Genomic DNA, 19,675 nt, shown 5'->3' on the forward strand with positions numbered 1-19,675 from the left:
TTCCCCTCCACTTTCAGCTTCTCTCCAAAAGAAACCACTGTTTCTTGTGATTGCTGTGAGGGGAAAAAGGAAAACAAAGGCTTGCACATGCTCGAGTGTTTCTAACTATTTACATTTCTTTTATTTTTGATTTATTTTTAACCCCCAAATTATCATATTAACATATACTGTTGTAAGCCTTGTTTTTTTCATGCACTGTACCTTGAAGATACTTTCTTTTTTTTTAAGTTGAGGTATAATTGACACATCACATTGGATTAGTTTCAGGTGTAGAACATAATGATTCGCTCTTTGTCATCATACTTAATCAGTTTTTTTTCTTGTAATGAGGACTTGAAGATATTTCTGGACAGCACATACAGACTTTTGTCTATGATGATTTCTTAAATGAGTCTCCCCGTTGTTGGAGATTTTGGTTGGCTTTACTTTGGGGCTTATATAAACTATGTTTTAGTGGGCGTCCTTGTATATTTATTTTGGCATGCTTCTGCAAGTCCAAATTCCATAATAAGTTAAAGAGAAAGTACATTTAAAATGTTGATGGCTAAGTTTCCCTGCGGAAATGTTGCCCTGGCGTACATTACATTACACTAAGACTGTGTGAGTGCCTGTTTCTGGATGGCTAGAGGGAATCTGCCCCTGCCAGGAGCCTCTGACATCCACAGTGGTGAGACTGGGCGCTCGGCAGGAAGCAGGCCCAACCCTGCTGCTGGGCAGCCTTCAGCTCCCTCCGTAGCCTTTGCTTCCACTGAAGATCTCCACTGTGGTTGTGAGATGACTATTTCAGTGTGGCAACCTTCTTGTAGCGATGCAGAGCCCTCCCTGGATTTCCCTTATCCCGTTAGCAGTGTTTTCCTGTCTGTCTTGGGGTGAGAGAATGAATAACCCAATCTTGTCTCTTCCAGGTGAAGAAGGCATATAGACAGAAGGCCCTCTCCTGCCACCCAGACAAAAACCCGGATAATCCCAGAGCAGGTGAGCCTCTCCTAGGCATGGGGAGAAGCCCAACCCACCTGGGTGTGGTGTGAATGCCATGGAGGTCAACGCACGCAGCCTGACTTTGGGCACTGGGCCCGTGGCTGCACTTCACACGTTAAAGGCATCTGATCAATTGCTGATATACTCACTCTTCTTTGTTGGTTGGGCATCTGTTGATGTCTTCCTTTCCAGCAGCCTGTGGCTTCTTTGAGGTGCTTTTCTGAGGGAGCACACCGTCACCAAGTCTAACTTTACTTTTCTCCTCTCTCTTTTTTGATCTCTATGTTTAGCTGAACTCTTCCACCAGCTTTCTCAGGCCTTGGAGGTACTGACCGATGCTGCCGCCAGGGTAAGCACATCCTCCTCTATCTGAATTGTCCCCCACATTTAGAGACCACTGTGTGCTTCATCCTCTATACTTGGCCATACTGTCCTCGCCTGGAGACTGTCACCAGACTGCCTCACTAGCTCCAGGGCTAGTGGCGGGGCCAGGTAGGAGGCCTGGCGCTGTGTGTGTTACCCTGTTGACTCTTCCTTCTGCCAGGCTGCGTATGACAAGGTCAGGAAAGCCAAGAAGCAGGCGGCAGAGAGGACCCAGAAACTTGATGAGAGAAGGAAGAAAGTAAAGCTCGGTAGGTGGCATCGTGGTGCTGGCGCCCTGCGGTTTCCCTGGGTTGTTTTTGTGCAGCTCCGCCACCTTTGCTCCTATAGCTTCAGTTCCAGCCACTCAGAGCTTTGGGCCCCAGTCCTGGACAGAACCCCGTTCTCCGGGGTGGCTCCTGAAGGACAGTCTGAGGAATAATAACAATGACTAGGTGTGCTATTAGCTAAGTATTGTTACAGATGTTTTACTGCCTCCTTTAATTATCACGACTGTCCAAAGAGCTGGGTGTTACGAAACCTATTTTTATAAACAAAAGAGGCTAAGGCACCAAAAAGATAAGAACCTGCTAGAACCAGGATTTGAACCCACACGGCACGAGCACAGTCAGGTCCTTCTTGGCCGTGCTGTCGTTTATCTGTGTCGTTTGTCCGAGTTCTGCACAGAGCTCTCACTCTGAAATCCCCTCAGAAGGATCCAAAGAGAGCCAGACATTCGCCTTTTGAAAAACAGCTTTATTGACATTATTTCATATATCCTATTGTCCACCCATTTCAAGTGAACAACTCAGTAATTTTTAGTAAATTTAACAAATGGTGCCACTATGACTCTAAATCAATTTTAGAACATTTTCAGTACCCCCACAAGATTGGTTCAGGCATTCTTCACTCAATTTTTCTCCCCTTCATCTTGCCTGTTTCACATCCATATATTTATTATGTACATATAACATCCCCGTACCTCCATCAAAAACAAACAAACCTGGAGTTTAGGTAGGTAAAGTGAACAGAAAAGAAAGCAGCGAGTCCCAGACCTGAGAGAAGTGTTTGCCGCAGCAGCTGACCTAGGACAGAGCCACAGGCAGGTTTCTCTTGGAAGGTGGGAAGGGCTCCAGGCCCTGGGGTGATGTCCTTGCGTGGAGGCTTCTGTCCCTGTAGTGGGGTCTGCAGTGAGGCTTGGTAAATGTGAGTTGAGGGGCAGGTAGAGGAGACAGTGGAAACTCGAGCACAGTGGTGGGAAAGAGCATCGAAGCCAAGGCAAGGTTGCAGGCTGTGGTGCCAAACCGCAGGAACAGAGGCCGGCAGCTCCACCCACTGGCAGCCCCGACCCGTGGCCGCGGGCTGCTGACATCAGCACCCACCCACACCTTCACTGTTCAGAGAACCAGCTTGGTCAGCGGGAGCTGCTGTAACTCTTCCAGACCCCAGCCACTCAGCTGGAGCCTATACTCTTCCTTGTGACAACTTTTCTCAATGGAAATGAATCTGGGAGCACATGGGCATGGAGGGATGGGGGAGAATTACTGGATGGGTTCATGCTACTTGAGACTTTGGGGTAGCAGCCAGAGCCAAGTGGGCTGGGGCCATGTGGAAACTGCTTAGACCAGACATTGGGTCATTCAACCCTTGTGCCTAGACCTGGAGGCCCGGGAGCGGCAGGCCCAGGCCCTCGGCAGCGAGGAGGAGGAGGAAAGCGGAAGCGCCAGGACGCTAGAGCAGGAGGTGAGCGTCCAGGCCCTGCGACCATCCGCAGGAGGAAGAGGCCGGTCAACTAGAGGCTGCTGTGGCTGGGGCGGGCGTGCCCTTCCCGCCTTCCTCTGTGGGATCTGGGTCGTCTGTCCCACCCGCAGGTTGCTGAGCCTAGCTTGCAGGTGGAACGTCCCAGGGACCTTTGCAAGGTGAGCCAACCTGGAATTGGATCTGCACAGAATTGTCACCCTCCCCAACCCCCGCTCTGCAGATCGAACGCCTGCGAGAAGAGGGTTCCCGGCAGCTGGAGGAGCAGCAGAGGCTGATCCGGGAGCAGATACGTCAGGAACAGGAGCAGAGGTTGACAGGTGAGAGTCCGGCCCCCACACCGGCCTCCCACTCTGAGGTGGCTCACAGCGGCCACACTGGCTGCTCGGTGAAGTTGATCTGGAAGCTTCTACCTGCTGGAACCCTCCGGGTACCCCACTTGGACACGTGCCACCTATCCTTTCTTACAGTTCTCTGGGGTTTTTCACTCTGCCCGAGATCTCCTGGCCGCATTTATGTTGGCTCTATTTTTGGAGCAGATCACCAGGGCAGGGCGGGGAAGGCTCTGGGACCCTTTGTTTCAGTAGAACTGTGAGGTCTATACCTCTGACTCTTGCCCCCAGAAGGCATTCATGGCCCCTCGTTGGTGTAGTGCTAATCATGGCCTCCAGCAGGCAGCTGGGCTGCTACCCTAAGGTGGCAGCTGGGGCCGAGGGTGGGATTGCTCCTACTTGCCCTGTCAGGCTCCACAGCAGGGCGGGGCACTGCCCGTGGACAGGAGTGATCTTTGCCAGGTCCTTGTGGCCCTAGACTGTGTCTCCCCTGGGGGAACCTCTCCACATTCTACCTTGCTAATTTTTCTAAATTTTCTAGGAATGGCAGAAAATCCTGAAAACAAAGAAACCCCCAAGCTAAAGGTGAGCCCTGCAGGCTCCACAGGCCACCTCACACTGCCTCCTCTCAGCAAGAAGAGATGCTTCTGGGGTCACCGGGGCTTGTGGTGCGGACACTGGATCTCTGGAAGCCACACCACTGCCCACATGCCATCCTTCCGTCTTCCCAAGGCCTGAGCATCAGGATGGCCCATCAGAGCTGGCCGTGAAAGGCTGTTCTTAGACCTGAAGGCTGCAAGGCAGCCCTCCCTGAGGCCCCTTGAAGGAGAGCATCTTATAGGCTCTGTAAGAGCCCTGAGACTGTGGCTGAGCAGGCCTCCTGCCTGTCCATTTTCCAAGGGGAATGCATTTCTTGGGGGTGCTCCCTAGATCACTGGTGCCTTGAAGGCCAGAGGGGTGTCTGCTCAGTTTGTAAAGCTCAGGTGCAGGATCTGGTCCTGTTGAGAAGTCAGTGTTTAACGGTGGCCCCCACTGCCATCTTTTCAGCTCAAGTGGAAGAGCAAGAAGGAAGCTGAGTCACAAGGTGGCTATTCCAGAGATGTCCTCCTGCGGCTCTTTCAGAAGGTCAGCTCTGCTGACTTCCCTCTTACCCATCATCTCAGTCCCCGCGTCAGCCCAAACCTCAGGATCTCCAGGCCTAACCTTCCTTCACATCTCTACCTGCCTTTTTTTTTTTTTTTTTTTTCTGTGCCATAAACTATGTGGTAAGTCATTTCAGTTGGGTCTCTTTGTGACCCTATTTACTGTAGCCTGCTAGGCTTCTCTGTCCATGGGGTTTTCTAGGTGAGAATACTGGAGTGGGTTGTCATGCCCTCCTCCAGGAAATCTTCCCCACCCAGGGATTGCACCCTTTTATCCTGTGGCTCCTGCATTGCAGGGGGATCTTTTTACCGCTCAGCTACCAGGGAAGCCATAAACCATAGGGTAGTCTAAAGACTTCTACTTGAGCCATGGCCCTCCAGTCACTCGTGTTGCCATGTGCCACCTCCAGCCAGATCTAGCCCTTGTCATCCTTAGAAGTAAGGGGCTTGGCTGGGTATATGGGGAGAGAGGAGGTGGGTGTCTGGCACTAAAGCTCCGTCCTCTCCATCTCCTTCAATCATGGAGGCAGCTGTGCGTCTCTGCTGGTCCAAATCCCCACGTCTGCCCAGCTCGCCTTTGCTGTCTCCTGTATTCTTGGAAAAAGAAACAGCAAACACAAAAACCTTTCTTTCCCATCTCTGATATGCCCTCTCTGGGAACCTAGCAACAACAGGTTATCCCCAACCCAAAATGACTTGGTTGCCTCTGGGTGGCCTAGGCTTATCTCCAGTGTGAGCTGGGCCATCCTGAAGCCTGGGCCATGCTTACGGGACCCCTTATCCTCACAGTATGGAGAGGTGCTCAACCTGGTGCTCTCTAGTAAGAAGGCAGGCACCGCTGTGGTAGAGTTTGCAACCGTCAAGGCTGCGGTGAGTGCTCTGTGGGGCTTTGGGGGCCACCAGCAGCCCTGCCATTCCAGGGGAGGAACTCAATTCTGTGGGCCCTCTGAGCTTAGGTGTCCCCACTCCTTGGGCCAGCTTAGAGCCAAGATTTCCCCAAGGCCCACAGGTCTTGGGAGAGGAGACAGAGTGAGTGAAGGAATGAATAGGAGAATGTTCCAGGGATAGTGTTATTTCCTACTGCCTGGCTCCACACCCCTCACCTTCCCCTGGAAGCCAGTGTGCCTCCAGGTTGGGACCCTCACAGAGCCTTCTCCCCTCCCCCACTGCCCAGTCAGAAGACTCAGGTTTCCCATGAGCGTCAGAGCTTCAGCACACCATCGCATGAAGGCTGCTCCACTTTGCTTGGAGGATGAGAGTGCTGGTTCTGGTTCTTTCTGTAGGGGTAGAGAGAGCCATTGTGTAGCTGACTGGAATGATGGGACTGGGACTGGCTGTTGTATTTGACAGGAGCTGGCTGTCCAGAATGAAGTGGGCCTGGTCGATAACCCTCTGAAAATTTCCTGGTTGGAGGGACGGCCCCAGAGCGCGATGGGCCACAACCACCCAGGACTGTCCCGGGTAAGGAGCCAGGCCTCACTCTACTGGGCCTACTCAAGCTTCGGGGTGCCTCTTCCTATCTGGGCTCTTCTCAGGGCCCTTTCCTCACAAACCCATCATTGGGACTACGGAGAGATTGTCAGGTCTGCCTACCCAAGCAGGAGGACTGTGATTCCTTGCTGCCTCTTTCCAGGCTGGCTTACCCTACCCACAACTCTTAGACCTTACTTTCTGTGTTCTGGTCTCCCTTGGGAGCTCTCATCATCATCCAAAGGTGTTGCCCTGGCCTGTGGGTCGCTTGGGTGCTGTGTGAAGCATTTGGTGCTGAGATGACCTGGTGCTTCAGGGAAGGGCTGGTGAGGAGGGTGGCTCCCTCCTTCCCCAACTTCCTTCCAGGTGTGTCTGTGGCTGTCCCAGACAGGGACCTACTGTCAAGAGGCAACATTTCCTCTTTAGAAATAACACTGGCTACCCTGCCAACACTGAGGTGCTACCTGGTGCCCAACTCGGGGGGAAGCACAGACTTGAGCTGACACATGCCACGTACCAGCTCTTAGTCCCCACGGCCCCACGAAGGCTTGTGTTCACTTCCCCTCCATACACATATATATACACACACCCGGCCCAGGTCACACCTGCCCCCGCTTTGGTGGGGCAAGAGCTCTCCCTTCTCGGAAGCATCTGGAGGTCTGTGCTTCAGGCTGATGTGCTCCAGCCCCTCTGGGGGGAAAAGTGCCCCTCAGCAGGTCAGCAGGGGCTCTGCTCCCACTGCCTCTGGCATGTCCCCTGCTCTCTGACATGGCCCGCACCCGTGAGGATGGGGTGCTCTCTGGAGTGTGTCCCAGACCCTGGACACAGGAGGAAAAGGAACTGCTCTGAGCCCCACCTGGGACTCGTTAGAGACTGTTTCTCTCCCCCCCTCACCCCTGTTAAGTCCCAGCATTTCACAGCCCCAGATGGCACGCCATAGGCTGTGTGATAAAGAACTTTATTTATCATCTGCACCCCCAGGGGAGCTTTCTGCTCGGCACATGCACACAGAGTAGAAATGGGGAGGCCATAAGGCTCTCGTCGTGGAGGCAGTGTGTGCCAGAACCACATGCCGCCAGCCAGGCTCCGCCTCCAGGTCTTCTGGCCATGCGTCAGGGCACTGCCGCAACCCCCATCATCAGAGGCTTTGAGCAAAGCTCCTTGGTCGTGGTGGCGATTCTGGAGACCAGCTGTGCCTCTTCAGTGTAACAGCCTTGAGCTTTGTGTCCGTCCCCTGATCAGACCTCCCATATTCTCATGGGTGCAGGAAGGAGGGAAAACTGCACTGTATTTCGTTGCATTTCCCCAGGGCTCCCATCACAAATCTTTCCGAGAATTCCCCACAGCCTCTCTTCTGAAGCTGTCTGTGCCTGACGTGCCCTCGAGTTCCTTCCTTGGGCTCCAGGCAGTGCTCCGGGCAGCTGTGTTGGCATTTTGAGTCTCTCACACCCACTTTCCTGCTAGTGATTTTGGACTTTTTCCTGAGTCACTCTTTGTATCTCCACCAGCCTTGGTCTTGCCACCCCACAAGCCCCTCCCTCTCCTGGCAGGTCCTATATGCTTCCCTTCCCCCACCAGGCTATGGTCTAGGCCTGTGTGGCCCAATAGAACTTTCTCCAGTGACCTTAACGTTCACCGTTTGCCGTTCAGCGTGGTAACCCTTAGTCATATGTGGCTGCTGAGCACTTGAAATGTGGCTAGTGTGACTGGGATGACTTTTTTTTTATTGTATTTAGTTTTAATTAGTGTGACTTTAAACAGCCACATGTAGGAGCTGGCACAGCGCATCCATCTTTGAGCCCAGTCTTTGTCCTCCACTCCCAGACTTGCCCCTTATGCCACCGTCCCTCTGCTTCCACCCAGGCCTCTGCCTGTCCCTGTGGCTGCAGGCATGGCCTCCCTTCCCAGCCTAGCTAGCTGTCTTCAGGGCTCCTGCCAGCAGGTGCCCCCCTCACATTTCTGGCTTGCCTCTATACCTCTGTCCCTCCACCCTGGGGTGACTCAGAGAACTGTTCAGGACCCCAGGGGGTAGGGGCAGTCAGGGACCTGGATTTCTATCCCTATCTTAATCCCCGACTGTCCCCTCCTTCTCTGGGTCCCCAGGCTCCCACCTCTTTCAGTCACCCCACCTCTGCCCACCCTCCCCCCATTCAGAAGCTGAGCTCACTGGGAAATTGCTCTCTCAGCATCTGCAGAACCTCCTCAAGAAGTGAAATCCCCAGGTCCACTTTGAAGGAGAAGAAGGGATCGCTGAGGTCCGGAGCAGGTGTCCTCTGGAAGGGGGGCGTGTCCGTAAGGTCCTCCTCGGAGGATCGGTGGAGGTTGTCTGTCACGGAGAGCGCGGAGGGCAGGGTGGCAGAGTAGGCGGCAGTGTACTCTGCGGAGGGGGCCTCTAGGATGTTGGGGCAGCTGAAGCTTTCCCGGTAGAGACGCGGGGGTTTGGGCGGGGCCAGCAGGGTGGCCCGGGGCTGCTCGTCCCCCCACAGTGGCAGGCGCCGGCCATCCGGTCTCCCTCGCAGCTCCCGGATGACCTCTCGGTTGCTGTATTCCTCATGGTCCCCCCCAGCCGTGCTGGCCTGGCTGAGCACGCTGCCCTGTCGCCGGAGTCTCCGCGGCCGCCCCAGGCTCAGCCGCTTGAAGAAGGAGGGGCTGCGGAAGGAGCCTTTGCGCCAAGTCTCCATGGGACCCTGGGGAGCCCGCAGACCAGCCTGGTACCTCAGAAACCCGGTCAAGGGCAGCTGGGGACCATCGGGCCCTGCTGGAGCAGTGAACAGCGAGAATCAGGCAGCCCTCGCGGGCAGAAGCAGAGGCCTCCGGGTTTCTGCTCAGCACGGAGCGTGGGCGAGCATCCTGGATGATGAGAGGGCATGCAGGGCAGTCCAGGAGAGCCAAGAGCTGGGAGTGCTTGGCGATAGGAGTTTCCCAGAGGGGCAGGAGTGGCCCGGTTACTCGATAGGGTAGTGGAAAAACCCCAGGAGGAGGAAACTGCACTTACGGAGCTAGAGTTTGGGCAGCTGTGGTAGATGAGAGCTGCATTGTCTTCCGCGGGGCCGGGCTTCTCACCGGCTCCGCTGGCTTCTCCCTGGCCCTGGCAGGAGACCGGCCTTTCCGCTGGTAGCTCCCAGACTGTGATTAGTAGCTTGGCTGTTTGTGACCCTGTGTGGCGGTGGAGATGTTTTGTTGTCTTCAGTTGACTCAGTCAGGTGGGAAGTCGCGTTCACGCTCTGAGGTAATTGCAGCATCTGCAGGCTGGGGTTTGGGCTGCGCGGCCAACACCCTGGGGCACCAGGGAGCTGAGGATTTGTCTGGGGACTGTCCGGGCAGCCCTGCTCTGTGTCACCACGCTGCCTCCTCTTCCTCCACAGCCCCAGTGCTCTGGGGCCTGGTGGGCAACCTGGCTCTCCAGCTCCTGTGTGTCTGGAGTGAGGAACTCAGAGGTGGGAGTTAACTGAAAGACTGGCGTGTGGAATGACTGTTGGGGAAGGAAGGGACCTGTCACTGGTGTGGGTGACTCAGACCTGGGGCCCAGTGACAGGCTCTCATTAGCAGAACCCGAAGGGATGGGGAGGAGGAAAGAGGCAGAGGGTGTGTTAAGGGTGAGCAGCCCTGCACCTATAAAGCGCTGGCTCCTCCCAGGGGCGTGCCAAGGGTGACTTCAGGTTTTCTCAGCAGAGTAGCATTACCTTGGGGATGGGAGAACTGACCTCCCCTTGCCCTGACTTCAAACCTGGCTGCTGTTTCCTCTCCCTTCCTTGATTTACCCAGATGGCCTCAGGGCAGGAAAGGACAGTTGAGGGCCAGGGTCCTACCTTCCTGTCAGGCTGTGTGGACCTCATCTGGGGTCTGTCCTCTAGGGAATGGGCTGGGCCCAGCCTAAGAGGTGGGCCTGGCGGGGAGGGCCACTCTCCTTGAAGTTGCTGCAGCTTGGGAGAGAGGAGGAAGCGTGGGGTTGTTGGGAGGAACAGGGGGATCTGGGCTGAGTAACACTTCCTGGTTCCGTACATCCCCGACTCCAAACCAGTTGGCCAGGGCCTAGCATCTTAACCCTAGCCACTCCCTTCTAATTCCCTGGGTCACTGGCCACCAGACTTTCTTCTTGGCTTGTTCCGCGAAGGTGCACCAGCTTGGGGTACTACGAGAAGCTCTCTGCTGTGCAGCCCCCTTTGACCTGGCTCGCTTCTGTGCCGCCTCTGGTGGGCTTCACCTGTATTCACACAGCTTCAGCTGTACAGAGGGAGGAAGTGGATCTAAGACCCACTGCAGACCTTATCAGGGCATGAGGTCGGTGGCTCAGGGCTCTCCTGCAGAGCCACCTCTCCAGCCCACAGCCTTGGCCTACTAAGGTGGTTGGTTGTTTATTATTCTTTTGATTATTAAAATACCGCACTCTTTAATCCCTCACACTGTGCTGGCAAGATCATAAAAGAAGCCAGGGCCCTGCCCTCCGGGAGCCCTGGTATGTATTTTTAGGAGGCAGGCTGGCCTCTTGTTTCCCTCTCCTCCTAGGGTGGGGCTCCCTCTGTGTCCTTAGCAGGAGCCAGACCACAGGAAGGGAGGGCAACTGGGAGGGGGCAGTGCTCTCACCTCCTCCTGGCAGAGCCGGTATATTTCTGCACCTTCAACAAGCCCTCTTCCCTGGGAACTGGTGGAAAGCAGAAACCAGGGGGTGGAGGACATGAGGGGAGACGAGGGCCTGGCTAGAGCATGAGCAAGTGAGTCACCGAGCTGACTGCAGATGCGAAGGACCTGGGAGAGGGGGAGGCGGGGTGGGGTGGCAGCTGCTTGATGGGCTGGAGGGAGGCAGCCGAGCAGCTGGCCTGGTGCCAAAGGCCTGCTTGCTGTGAGGGAATATGGATGGCTTGGGGTTGCAGGATGTTCCAGGGTCCTCCCTTTCCCAGGCAGCCTCCCTCCTTGACCGTTGGTGGCGGCTCTGCCTAGGCCCTGTCCTCCAAGTCTGGAATCTGTGGGACACTGCCCTACCACCCTGATCCCTCCCTGTCTCCCTCTGTCCCCAGGGCTCAGTGGTGTCCGAGAGGGACTACGAGAGCCTCGTCATGATGCGCATGCGCCAGGCAGCTGAGAGGCAGCAGCTGATTGCCCAGATGCAGCAGGAGGACCAGGCGGGGCAGCCCACATAACCTCTTGCCTCCAGTCCTCTCCTCCCACAGCCCTTTTCTTAAACATCACCAATAAACTTTCTGTTTTTTAAGAGTCTACCTCTATTGCATACATAGGTATAGGGTGTGGGCCTACCCAAGCGTGGCCCTGGTTTCTGGGCTCTGCCCAGGCCTGGCTCTCCCTCCCAGGGAGTGGGCAGACCCCAAGGAGGTGCTCCCCTTGGTGAGAGTCAATGGCCAGCAGAGCAGAGGAGCAACCTCTCATCACAGCCCTTTATTGGCTTGGACTAGCTATGCAGGCGCTACCCACCCAGTCCTGGAGCCATGCTCCACAGGGGCACCCAGCTCCCTGCCAGGGGCAGCCTGGCTCGTCAGCCCCTGTTTTTGACAGAACAGGGCCTCCTCCAGGGCCTGCGCCTGGCCTGAAGCTGGAGGGGCAGCTGAGGGCACCAGGGCCAGGGGCCCTACCCTTCCACACTGTCTGAGACAGGTTTCAGAGAAGGCCATTCACTGCCCAGTGGTACTGGGCCAAAGAGAAGGATGATTTGGGAAGAAGGGGCAGGGCGGTGAGCAAGGCAGGGTCCTGGGGTCGGGGCCCATGGCAGCCACTCCAAAGAAGTGTGACTGGCGCTCCTCAGCGCGGGAGGGTCACTCCTTGTGCAGGCACCACACCAGCGTCTGGCCCACCCCTGTCATGCTCAGCACACGGAAGCCCCTGCGCTCCAGCTTGTCCAGGACGATTCGAGGAGGGTCATTCACGTAGTACTCAGAGCTGCGAAGAGAAGGACAGTGGCATGAGAGGGTACACAGCACAGCCCCGCCTACAAACTAGTATCTGCTGCAGACTCGGCCTGGTCACAAGTACTCCTAACAGGACTGCTGTTTGCAGGTTGCCTTCTGCAAATGTTCCCTGCCCCGTCACCTGCTTAGCTCTTTGCATCATCTCATTTATTCCTCTCAACAACCTAAGGGAGGTACTGTTATTCCTATTTATAAGAGAAAATCAAGAGGAGTAAAGCAGCTTTTCTGATGTCATCCAGATAGTAACACCCCCGTTAGTCTGAAAATAGCCCACATGCCCTGGGTCACTGCCAATTTGCAGGGAGCAGCCTTCTTTCCCCAGGGCCACCCCCCAGGCCTCTGTCCTCTTGTCTGACTGTCCTGTAGTCCTAGAGCAATAAGGTTGGCCTTCAAGAGCTCCTGGCTGTGGCTGCCGCCCCCTAGGATGGAGAATGCTTGGTTTCCCTTCTTTCAGGATTAATTGATTCTGAAGGGCCATCAGATACATAAAGAGCTCAAGCCCCAGGCTGGGCATCTCAGAGACAAAAGCCTCATGGCAAAGGGATGGGGTTGGCTTCAGCCCTCCAACCCTGACCAAGGGGCTAGGGCCAGCTCACCTCCTCTTCCCCTTCTTTTAACTGGGGTACACTCTGGTGACCTTTCTTAGGAGTTCCAGCCTGTGTGAACAGGGTTCTCCCTGTCCACTGGGTAGGAAGGAATGAGGGGCAGATGAGGAATTAATGATCACTGTTTAGACTTGGAGTTGGGGTGAAGGATGCCAAGGGAAGTGGTTAAGTCCCCAGGCAGCAGCTGAACTGGAAGCAGGACCCAGGCATCCTGTTCCTAGGGCTGAGCTTTGTTACTCATTCAGCTCTTCAAGCCAGAGCCTTTCTCTGTGCCTATCTTGGCCTTGATGGGATTCAGCTTAGAGATGAAAAGGTAAGGCAAGAAGCAGTCCACTTGCAGAAGTCTATACTCAGGGGACTGGACTCTGTCCTGGTACCTTGTCCACGGGCTCCCTTGTGAAGGGAGAGCCAATGGAAAAGCTCTCAGAGCAAGCCTGGGGGGCTGTGGTGAGGCTGCAGATGGGACCCACCCTACAGAGGACAGATCCCCAGGATGCAGGCAGAGGGGTCCTGAGGCTGGGCAGGGGCATTTTCTTGTGTAAATGGAACAAAGACAGGCCTCGGGGCTGGCGGGGAGAAGAGTCTTAGGAATGCTACTACTTACAAGTTGTTTCCCAGGACACTTCTTTTTGAGGCCCCCAGATGCTGCATCAGTTCTGGATCTGAGTGCTCATCGCCCACCATGGTGGGGCCCACCTCCTGCAAGGTAAGCCACAGAGGCTGCTTGGCTGTCTGCCAGGTCGAGGTGTGCAGTTAGCCTTTATCTGAGCCCACTTCAGGTAAAGGCTGGAGGGACAGGGAAGGAATCTTGGGGGCTAAACACAAGCTGGGAAGGGGTAGAGTCCATCAGTCATCAGACTGAGCAATGTGGGGCTTCCTTGGCCCCTCTAGGCTGGACCAGGCAGTGCCCAACACTGGCACCTTCATGCCAGGCACCACTGCATGTATCTGTGTATCAGAATCACCCAGAGAACAGAGAAATGCAAATGTATGCCCACATAAAAACTTGCACACACAGTAGCATTATTCATAGTAGCCAAAAAGTAGAAACAACCGAAATGTTTGTCAACTGATGAGTGGATAAATGAAATGTGATATAGCCTTTCAATGGAATTTTATTTGACAATAAAGAGGGATGAGTACTGATGCATGCTACAATACGGATGAACCTTGAAAACATCATGTAAGTGAAAGAGGCCAAAGACCATATATGATGATGAAAAGTAGGCGAGTGGTTACCTAGGGCTGAGGGGCCCAGGGGAAATGAGTGACAGCTAAGGTTCAGGGTTTGGGTCTTCTCCAAAGACCCAATTGGAGTCTTTGGAGAAGACAGTTGTTCTAAATGTTCTAAAATTGCTTATGGTGATGGTTGAACAATTCTGAATAAGCCAAAACAAACCCAAACCCACTGCTGTTGAACTGTACACTTTAAATTGGTGAATTCTGTGGTTATATGTATCATATGCCAATGAAACTGCTAGTTCAAAAAGTTGCTTCAGGAGCACTGAATTCCCAAACTCCAGGCTTACAGAGTGCTTCCGGAGATCTGGGAAGGGACCCAGAGTCTACATTTTACCATCTTCACAGCTGACTGGCTCTTAAACCACTGTCAAGTCTTCTCCCATCCAGTGGAGAGCGCGTCTGCTATTTCCTGCATCTCTAGGGAACCGTGTACCTCCTGATGAATCACCGGAGCACCGGAGCACTGGAGAGGCAGACGAGCATCCTGCTGCCCAGGTTGGGGACCCAGTCATATTCTGAGCAGTCAGCACCTTGTTTTTGCAGAGGAAACTGCCCAGGGAAAGGGGCGTGGCTTGACTGTTGAATGGATGTTCTCACACCTCTAACCTTCCTGGTCGTCTCCGGGTTCTTGCTTCTCTTTCTTTTGTAAGGTCTCAGAAGATCTCTTCCTGGAAGTGCCTAAGGGCGCAGGTCGTAGCTGTAGGCGGGCCACTTGGCACAGGGGTCTCAGTGTCGTAGCACATCCTTTTTTCAAACCTCTTTTCCTTAGGTTAGTCCACTCCTCCCACCCCTCATTGCCCGGCGGAGTGGCTCTGTGTAGGGCAGTGGTTGCTGCACTTGAGAGAGCAGGACTTTCTGAGCCCCTCTCAGAGGCTTCGACCTCCCGCAGGCAGGTAGGACCCGAGCCGCAGGCGCCCGGAACTCCTGAGTGGCGGGGACGCACGCACATAGCCCCCCTTCCCGGCGCTGGAGGGGCTCGGCCGCCGGAGCTCCCTAGTCCCTGTATCCAGGCAGGGTCCGAGTTCCAACCTTCCTCTCCGCCGCCCGCGGGGGGCGTGTCCCAGGCGGCTTCCGCGTCTCGGCAGCCGCAGGCGTGGCCCGGGAGGGAGGCGCCAAGGTGCGGCCGGCAGCGTCCCCCCGCCCAGGGCCCAAAGCCAACTCCCAGGGACGGGCAGCGGGTACTCACCAGGCGTATCTGGGTGCTGATGAGCAGGTAGGGCATGGTGCGCGCGTCCCGGCCAGGCTCCTTCCCTGGACTTTGGGTAGGGCGCCGACGCCAGCCCTTCAGGCTCCGGGACTGAGACCAGCAGCCTAGAGTCCAGTTACTCCGACTCTGGCCTCCGGTTGCGCCAATCCCTGAGCTCCTGGTCCGTAAGCCCCTCGACCGGCCAATCAGAAGCGGGCGCCCTTGACGCGCCCGGAGCTCGGTGATTCGAGACCCGCCCCCAGCCCTGGGGCAGCTCACTGGGACCCTGTGTTATCACCCGCCGCTTCCGAGGGTCGTCCGGCGGAGCGGAGGGACCTCTGTTGGGTAGTGGGGGGATCGCTCCCGCACCGGCGTGCCGGAGCTGGGAGCGGCCCCCGAGCTCTGCTGGCTGCGTTGGGCCGTGGCGCCCAGCGCGCGTGTTGCCCTTGCACCCCGTTACTGCAACACCTCCAGTAACAGGTTCCAAAGTCCTGCTGGTCCCCGTCCCAGCCCCTGTGAAGCCCAACAGGGAGCAAAGGGCGACCCCACTGAGGTCTCCCAAGCTCCTGCCCACCTCACCCAAAGACTCCTCTAAAATGTTTATCGGATCCCTACTTCCCGACCCAAGACACGGTCTCCGGAGATTCCTTAAACGCACGGAAGACAGGCAGGAGACCCCTCCGGTGCACTGCGCTTTCCTGCCTCCCCACTGTAGTTCCTAGTACAGCGGCGGAACCTTGCATTTCTGTGGCCTTGTAGGTAAGTATGTAAGAGAACTGAGCACTTCGCTGAGTGCCAGGCCTAGAGAGACTGAAACCAATGGAATCTGGCCGTTCAGAGAGCTTTCCATGAAGCGAGAGAGACACGGCACACGTGCAGGAGACTACAAGGCAACACCTGGGACAAAAGAAACTTCCCCGAACCAGCCACCAAAGAGAGCGGCGAGTTCACCTCCACGCGTTCACGCCCTCATCTGGATGTATCAAAATCTGACAACATTCTTCATCTGCCTTGTTCTGACATCTGCCTTGTTGTGATTGGTTTTTTAAAAAAGAAAAGCAAAACAAAGGCAGCCTGTAACCTTCCCTCCCAGGCTCTTGAAAAATCTTCACTTCACCGAAGGGCACTTACAGGGCTCTCTCTGTGCCTCCAGCACTTTGACCGATGAGGAGAGAAGTACAAGGGATAAATAGCAAGTTGTAACCCTAAAGGGAGAAGGCAATGGCACCCCACTCCAGTACTCTTGCCTGGAAAATCCCATGGACGGAGGAGCCTGGTAGGCTGCAGTCCATGGAGTTGCTAAGAGTCGGACACGACTGAGCGACTTCACTTTCACTTTTCACTTTCAAGCATTGGAGAAGGAAATGGCAACCCACTCCAGTGTTCTTGCCTGGGAAATCCCATGGAGAGAGGAGCCTGGCGGGATAAGCCCGTGGGGTCACAGAAGAGTCAGACATGACTTAGCAACTAAACAACAACCCTAAAGGATCCTTCCTGGTCTGATCTGTTTTTCTGTACCCTCTTTCCCTGTTCTCTACCTCCAGGACTAGAAGTCTAGCTAGAAAGATAAGATATATTTATGCTTAACAAAGGATTTGTTAAACTAAAAATTAATGCCCAGGATATATAAAGAAATCTTACAAATTAGGAAGAAAAAGAAGAAAAATGGGCAAATGACTCAATTAGGCACTTTTCAAAACAGAGAGTGGAAATAGGCAATAAACATAAAACATGATGTTCAATATCATTAGAAATTCAGAAATGCATATTAAACCACAACAAGATAATGCTTTACAGATTTGAAAAAAAATCAAAATGTGTAAGCATCATGTATTGGTGAGGATGTCTAACAGTTGAAACGTGAAACGTTACTGTTGGAATTACGAATTGTTATGATAGATACAATCACCTTGGAAAACAATTTGGCATCATCCAGTAAAGCTTAAGATGTTCATTACTGTGACCCACCAGACCTCTCATCGATAAACCTAGGAAAACTCACTGACTACATCAAGAGTATTAAAAAAGAATATTCATAACAGCACTGTAATTAGCAAAAAACTGGAAACAATCTTTATTGCCATCTGAAATAGAAAAAGGTTTTGCTTGATTCATACAATGGAAACTACAATAAAAATGAATAAAAAAGCAAATGCTGGGGAAAATACAGAATAAGTCTATTTACCTAAAGCTCACAAACATGCAAAACTAAACAATTTGAAGGAAATGATAAATATAATATTCAGGGTAGTGGTTACCTCTGAGAGAAGAGAAAGGGATGGAGGAGAGACAGAAATGCATGGTTCTTAAAAGATAAAAATGATGTTCTCCTTCTTACACTAGGATGTGGGTGCAAAGGATTGTAAATGTACTCAGTTTTTATACATATATTATAAGTATTATTTTGTAGCCATTAAATATTTTGTAAGAACAATCCTTTTTAAATGTCAAGTGTCTTAGAGGTAAGGCCACCATCCCAAGGCATATGTCACCTCTCTTGAAAGAGCCAGGTACATAAGGCTCTCATGTTCTGGGCAGAGACCAGGACAGGGATTTGGGGTGTGCTCTACTCTCTTAGGCTGGACTGTGGAGGGGTGGGGAGGAAACAGGAGGGCAGAATATCTCAGACTGCCAGGGATTTATTAAATTTGCAAAACTGGTCTGCAGATGCAGCATAAGATAGAGTGCTCCATCCAGAATCACCTACCCCAATGCTGATTGCCCTGGCAGAGGCATGCACACCAGATAACATCTTTAATATCCAGGAGGAAATGAATTCCCCTACTTGGTTTTCCCATCTGGCTTCACCTCTTGCCACAATCAGTTTATCTGGCAGATCTTCCTCCCCTATAAAAGGAGGAGAAATTGTTCTTCTAATACTCAGCTTTTCACCCCTACAGATAACACCTTTGAAGTGTGGGTCGCTATAGCAACGGGAGCTCAAGTTGTTTCTTAGGAACTTGGAATCAGTTCATGTTCTGTTCAAGCTGGCTAAGACTGGCTGGGACCACTGAGCCTAAAACTGGGTCCACACACATGTCCAATGAACAGCCTTTTGACATAAGAGGGTCAAAACTCCACCATCAGATCATGCTAAGCGCCTGCATTTTTAAACATCCCATGAAGAAGCGTATAACCCAGATATGGCCACACAGAACACCATTTACCTTACCTTTTCCTATCTCTAATCACCTTCCCCCATGCCTAAGATCACCCTGTTTCTTTTCTTTTTTTTTTTTAACTTTGGCTGTGCTAGCTCTTGTTGTGGCAGGTGGGGTTCTCCAGTTGTGATTAGAGGGGCTTAGTTGCTCCCCGGCATGTGGAATCTTAGTTCACCCACCAAGGATTAAATCCATGTCCCCAGCATTGGAAGGTGGAGTCTTAACACTGTACCACCAGGGAAGTCCCCCACCCTGTTTCTTTATATCTCAAGTCTCCAGAGAGGTGGATCTGAGATTTGTTCTCCTGTCTCCTGGCTTGGCTGCCTTGGTAATGAATTATTTTTCTGCTGCAAACCTTTGTGTCTTAGCATTTGACTTGCCATGCTTTGGGCAAACAAATTTGGTTTGGTAACAAAAGCGTTATCAATGTGGCAGGGGCTGGATATTCATCATTCCTTATTTCCTTCCTTCCTCCATGCAGCTTTTATGGATGGTCTTTGCATTAGAGCTGTGCTAGGCATAGGGAATGGATCAGGCATGAACTCCATCCTGGAAGAGTAAGCAGTCCAGTGGGTAGAGAGTCTAGAAAGCAAATATTTATAGAACCAATTGTAATAGAGGTAACCAGGCCTCAAAGGTAAAGAAAGAAAATATTAATTCCACTAAGGAATTAATTAAACAGGTTTTTATTCCCTCCAAAGTAAAAATACTCAGTTTTTTCTTATTACAAAAGAAATACATGCTTATTTCAGAAAAATGAGGAAAAATATGGAAAAGATATTAAAAGCATTCCTTTCTCACCACCAAGACAACATACTTAATCTCTTAGTGTATCGCAAGAGGTACTAATACTAATGAAACTGAATCCTTAAAAATGAGTAGCTGGAAAAAAAAAATCAGTAGCAGATATGGGTGAAGTTTTTTATTTAAAGGACTTCACCACAGCCTCTGGAATTTTTTATTTATTTTTGGCTGCATTGGGTCTTCATTGCTTTGTGAGGGCTTTCGCTAGTTGTGGTGAGCAGGAGCTGTTCTCTAGTGCAGGCTCAGAAGTTGTTGCACAGGGCTTGGCTGCTCTGCAGCATGTGGAATCTTCCTGGACCAGGAACTGAACCCATGTCTCCTGCATTGGCAGGCGGATTCTTAACCACTGGCCCATTTAAGGAAGTCCCAAATGTACTGCTATATGTGTAAAATATCTCACAATTAAAAAGTAAATAAATATAATATCTAGTTAAGGATTTGGGAGGACTGGTTTAGATATTTTGACTCCCACTAAACTAAAATTTAACTTTTAAGAAATGCTGACAATAAAATTAGAACCATAATCCATAAAAAAATCTTGTCTTTAATTTTTTTCAAATATTTATTTATTTATTATTTTTGGCTGCATCTTGTCTTCACTGGGGATCTTTCCCTAAGATGCATGGGCTCTGTAGTTTTGGTGTGCAGGCTTAGTTGCCCTGAAGGCATGTGGGATCTTAAGACGTTCGCTGGCCAGGGATGGAACCTATGTCTCCTGC

The 19,675-nt window shown here is 52.7% G+C and overlaps 3 protein-coding genes across 5 annotated transcripts in view; 1 reads left to right on the forward strand and 2 right to left on the reverse strand.

Moving 5' to 3' along the window:
- The window catches only part of DNAJC17 (DnaJ heat shock protein family (Hsp40) member C17), a 29,577-nt gene extending 18,328 nt beyond the window's left edge, over nt 1-11,249 (forward strand). The window contains exons 2-11 of one of the 2 annotated variants that reach the window (XM_006073060.4): nt 906-975; nt 1,269-1,327; nt 1,523-1,610; nt 2,996-3,081; nt 3,320-3,416; nt 3,970-4,013; nt 4,476-4,553; nt 5,360-5,440; nt 5,921-6,031; nt 11,056-11,249. In XM_006073060.4, the coding sequence (XP_006073122.1) occupies nt 906-975; nt 1,269-1,327; nt 1,523-1,610; nt 2,996-3,081; nt 3,320-3,416; nt 3,970-4,013; nt 4,476-4,553; nt 5,360-5,440; nt 5,921-6,031; nt 11,056-11,178 (837 nt within the window). In that variant the 3' untranslated portion in view covers nt 11,179-11,249. The remainder of the gene's footprint in view (nt 1-905; nt 976-1,268; nt 1,328-1,522; nt 1,611-2,995; nt 3,082-3,319; nt 3,417-3,969; nt 4,014-4,475; nt 4,554-5,359; nt 5,441-5,920; nt 6,032-11,055) is intronic. The other variant, XM_006073061.4, reaches the window with a different exon arrangement.
- C11H15orf62 (chromosome 11 C15orf62 homolog) lies at nt 6,983-9,245 on the reverse strand. The gene is made up of 2 exons (XM_025295899.3): nt 9,036-9,245; nt 6,983-8,890 (listed from the first exon to the last, which is right to left on the reverse strand). Exon 2 carries the CDS (start codon nt 8,719-8,721, stop codon nt 8,191-8,193), a length of 531 nt encoding a protein of 176 aa, XP_025151684.1. The 5' UTR covers nt 8,722-8,890; nt 9,036-9,245; the 3' UTR covers nt 6,983-8,190.
- A 167-nt stretch (nt 11,250-11,416) lies between the features above and the next one.
- On the reverse strand, nt 11,417-15,341 carry GCHFR (GTP cyclohydrolase I feedback regulator). 2 transcript variants are annotated; one of them, XM_045162091.1, is made up of 4 exons: nt 14,992-15,341; nt 14,412-14,483; nt 13,168-13,262; nt 11,417-11,929 (listed from the first exon to the last, which is right to left on the reverse strand). In XM_045162091.1, the coding sequence occupies exons 1-4, from the start codon at nt 15,025-15,027 to the stop codon at nt 11,806-11,808; spliced, it is 327 nt and encodes a 108-aa protein (XP_045018026.1). In that variant the 5' UTR covers nt 15,028-15,341; the 3' UTR covers nt 11,417-11,805. The 2 variants fall into 2 exon arrangements, with proteins under 2 accessions (XP_045018026.1, XP_006073120.1); XM_006073058.4 differs by lacking the exon at nt 14,412-14,483 and having other exon boundaries at nt 14,992-15,310.
- Between the last annotated feature and the right edge of the window lie 4,334 nt (nt 15,342-19,675).

Source organism: Bubalus bubalis, chromosome 11 (genome assembly GCF_019923935.1).
Source record: "Bubalus bubalis isolate 160015118507 breed Murrah chromosome 11, NDDB_SH_1, whole genome shotgun sequence".
NCBI lineage: Eukaryota > Metazoa > Chordata > Mammalia > Artiodactyla > Bovidae > Bubalus > Bubalus bubalis.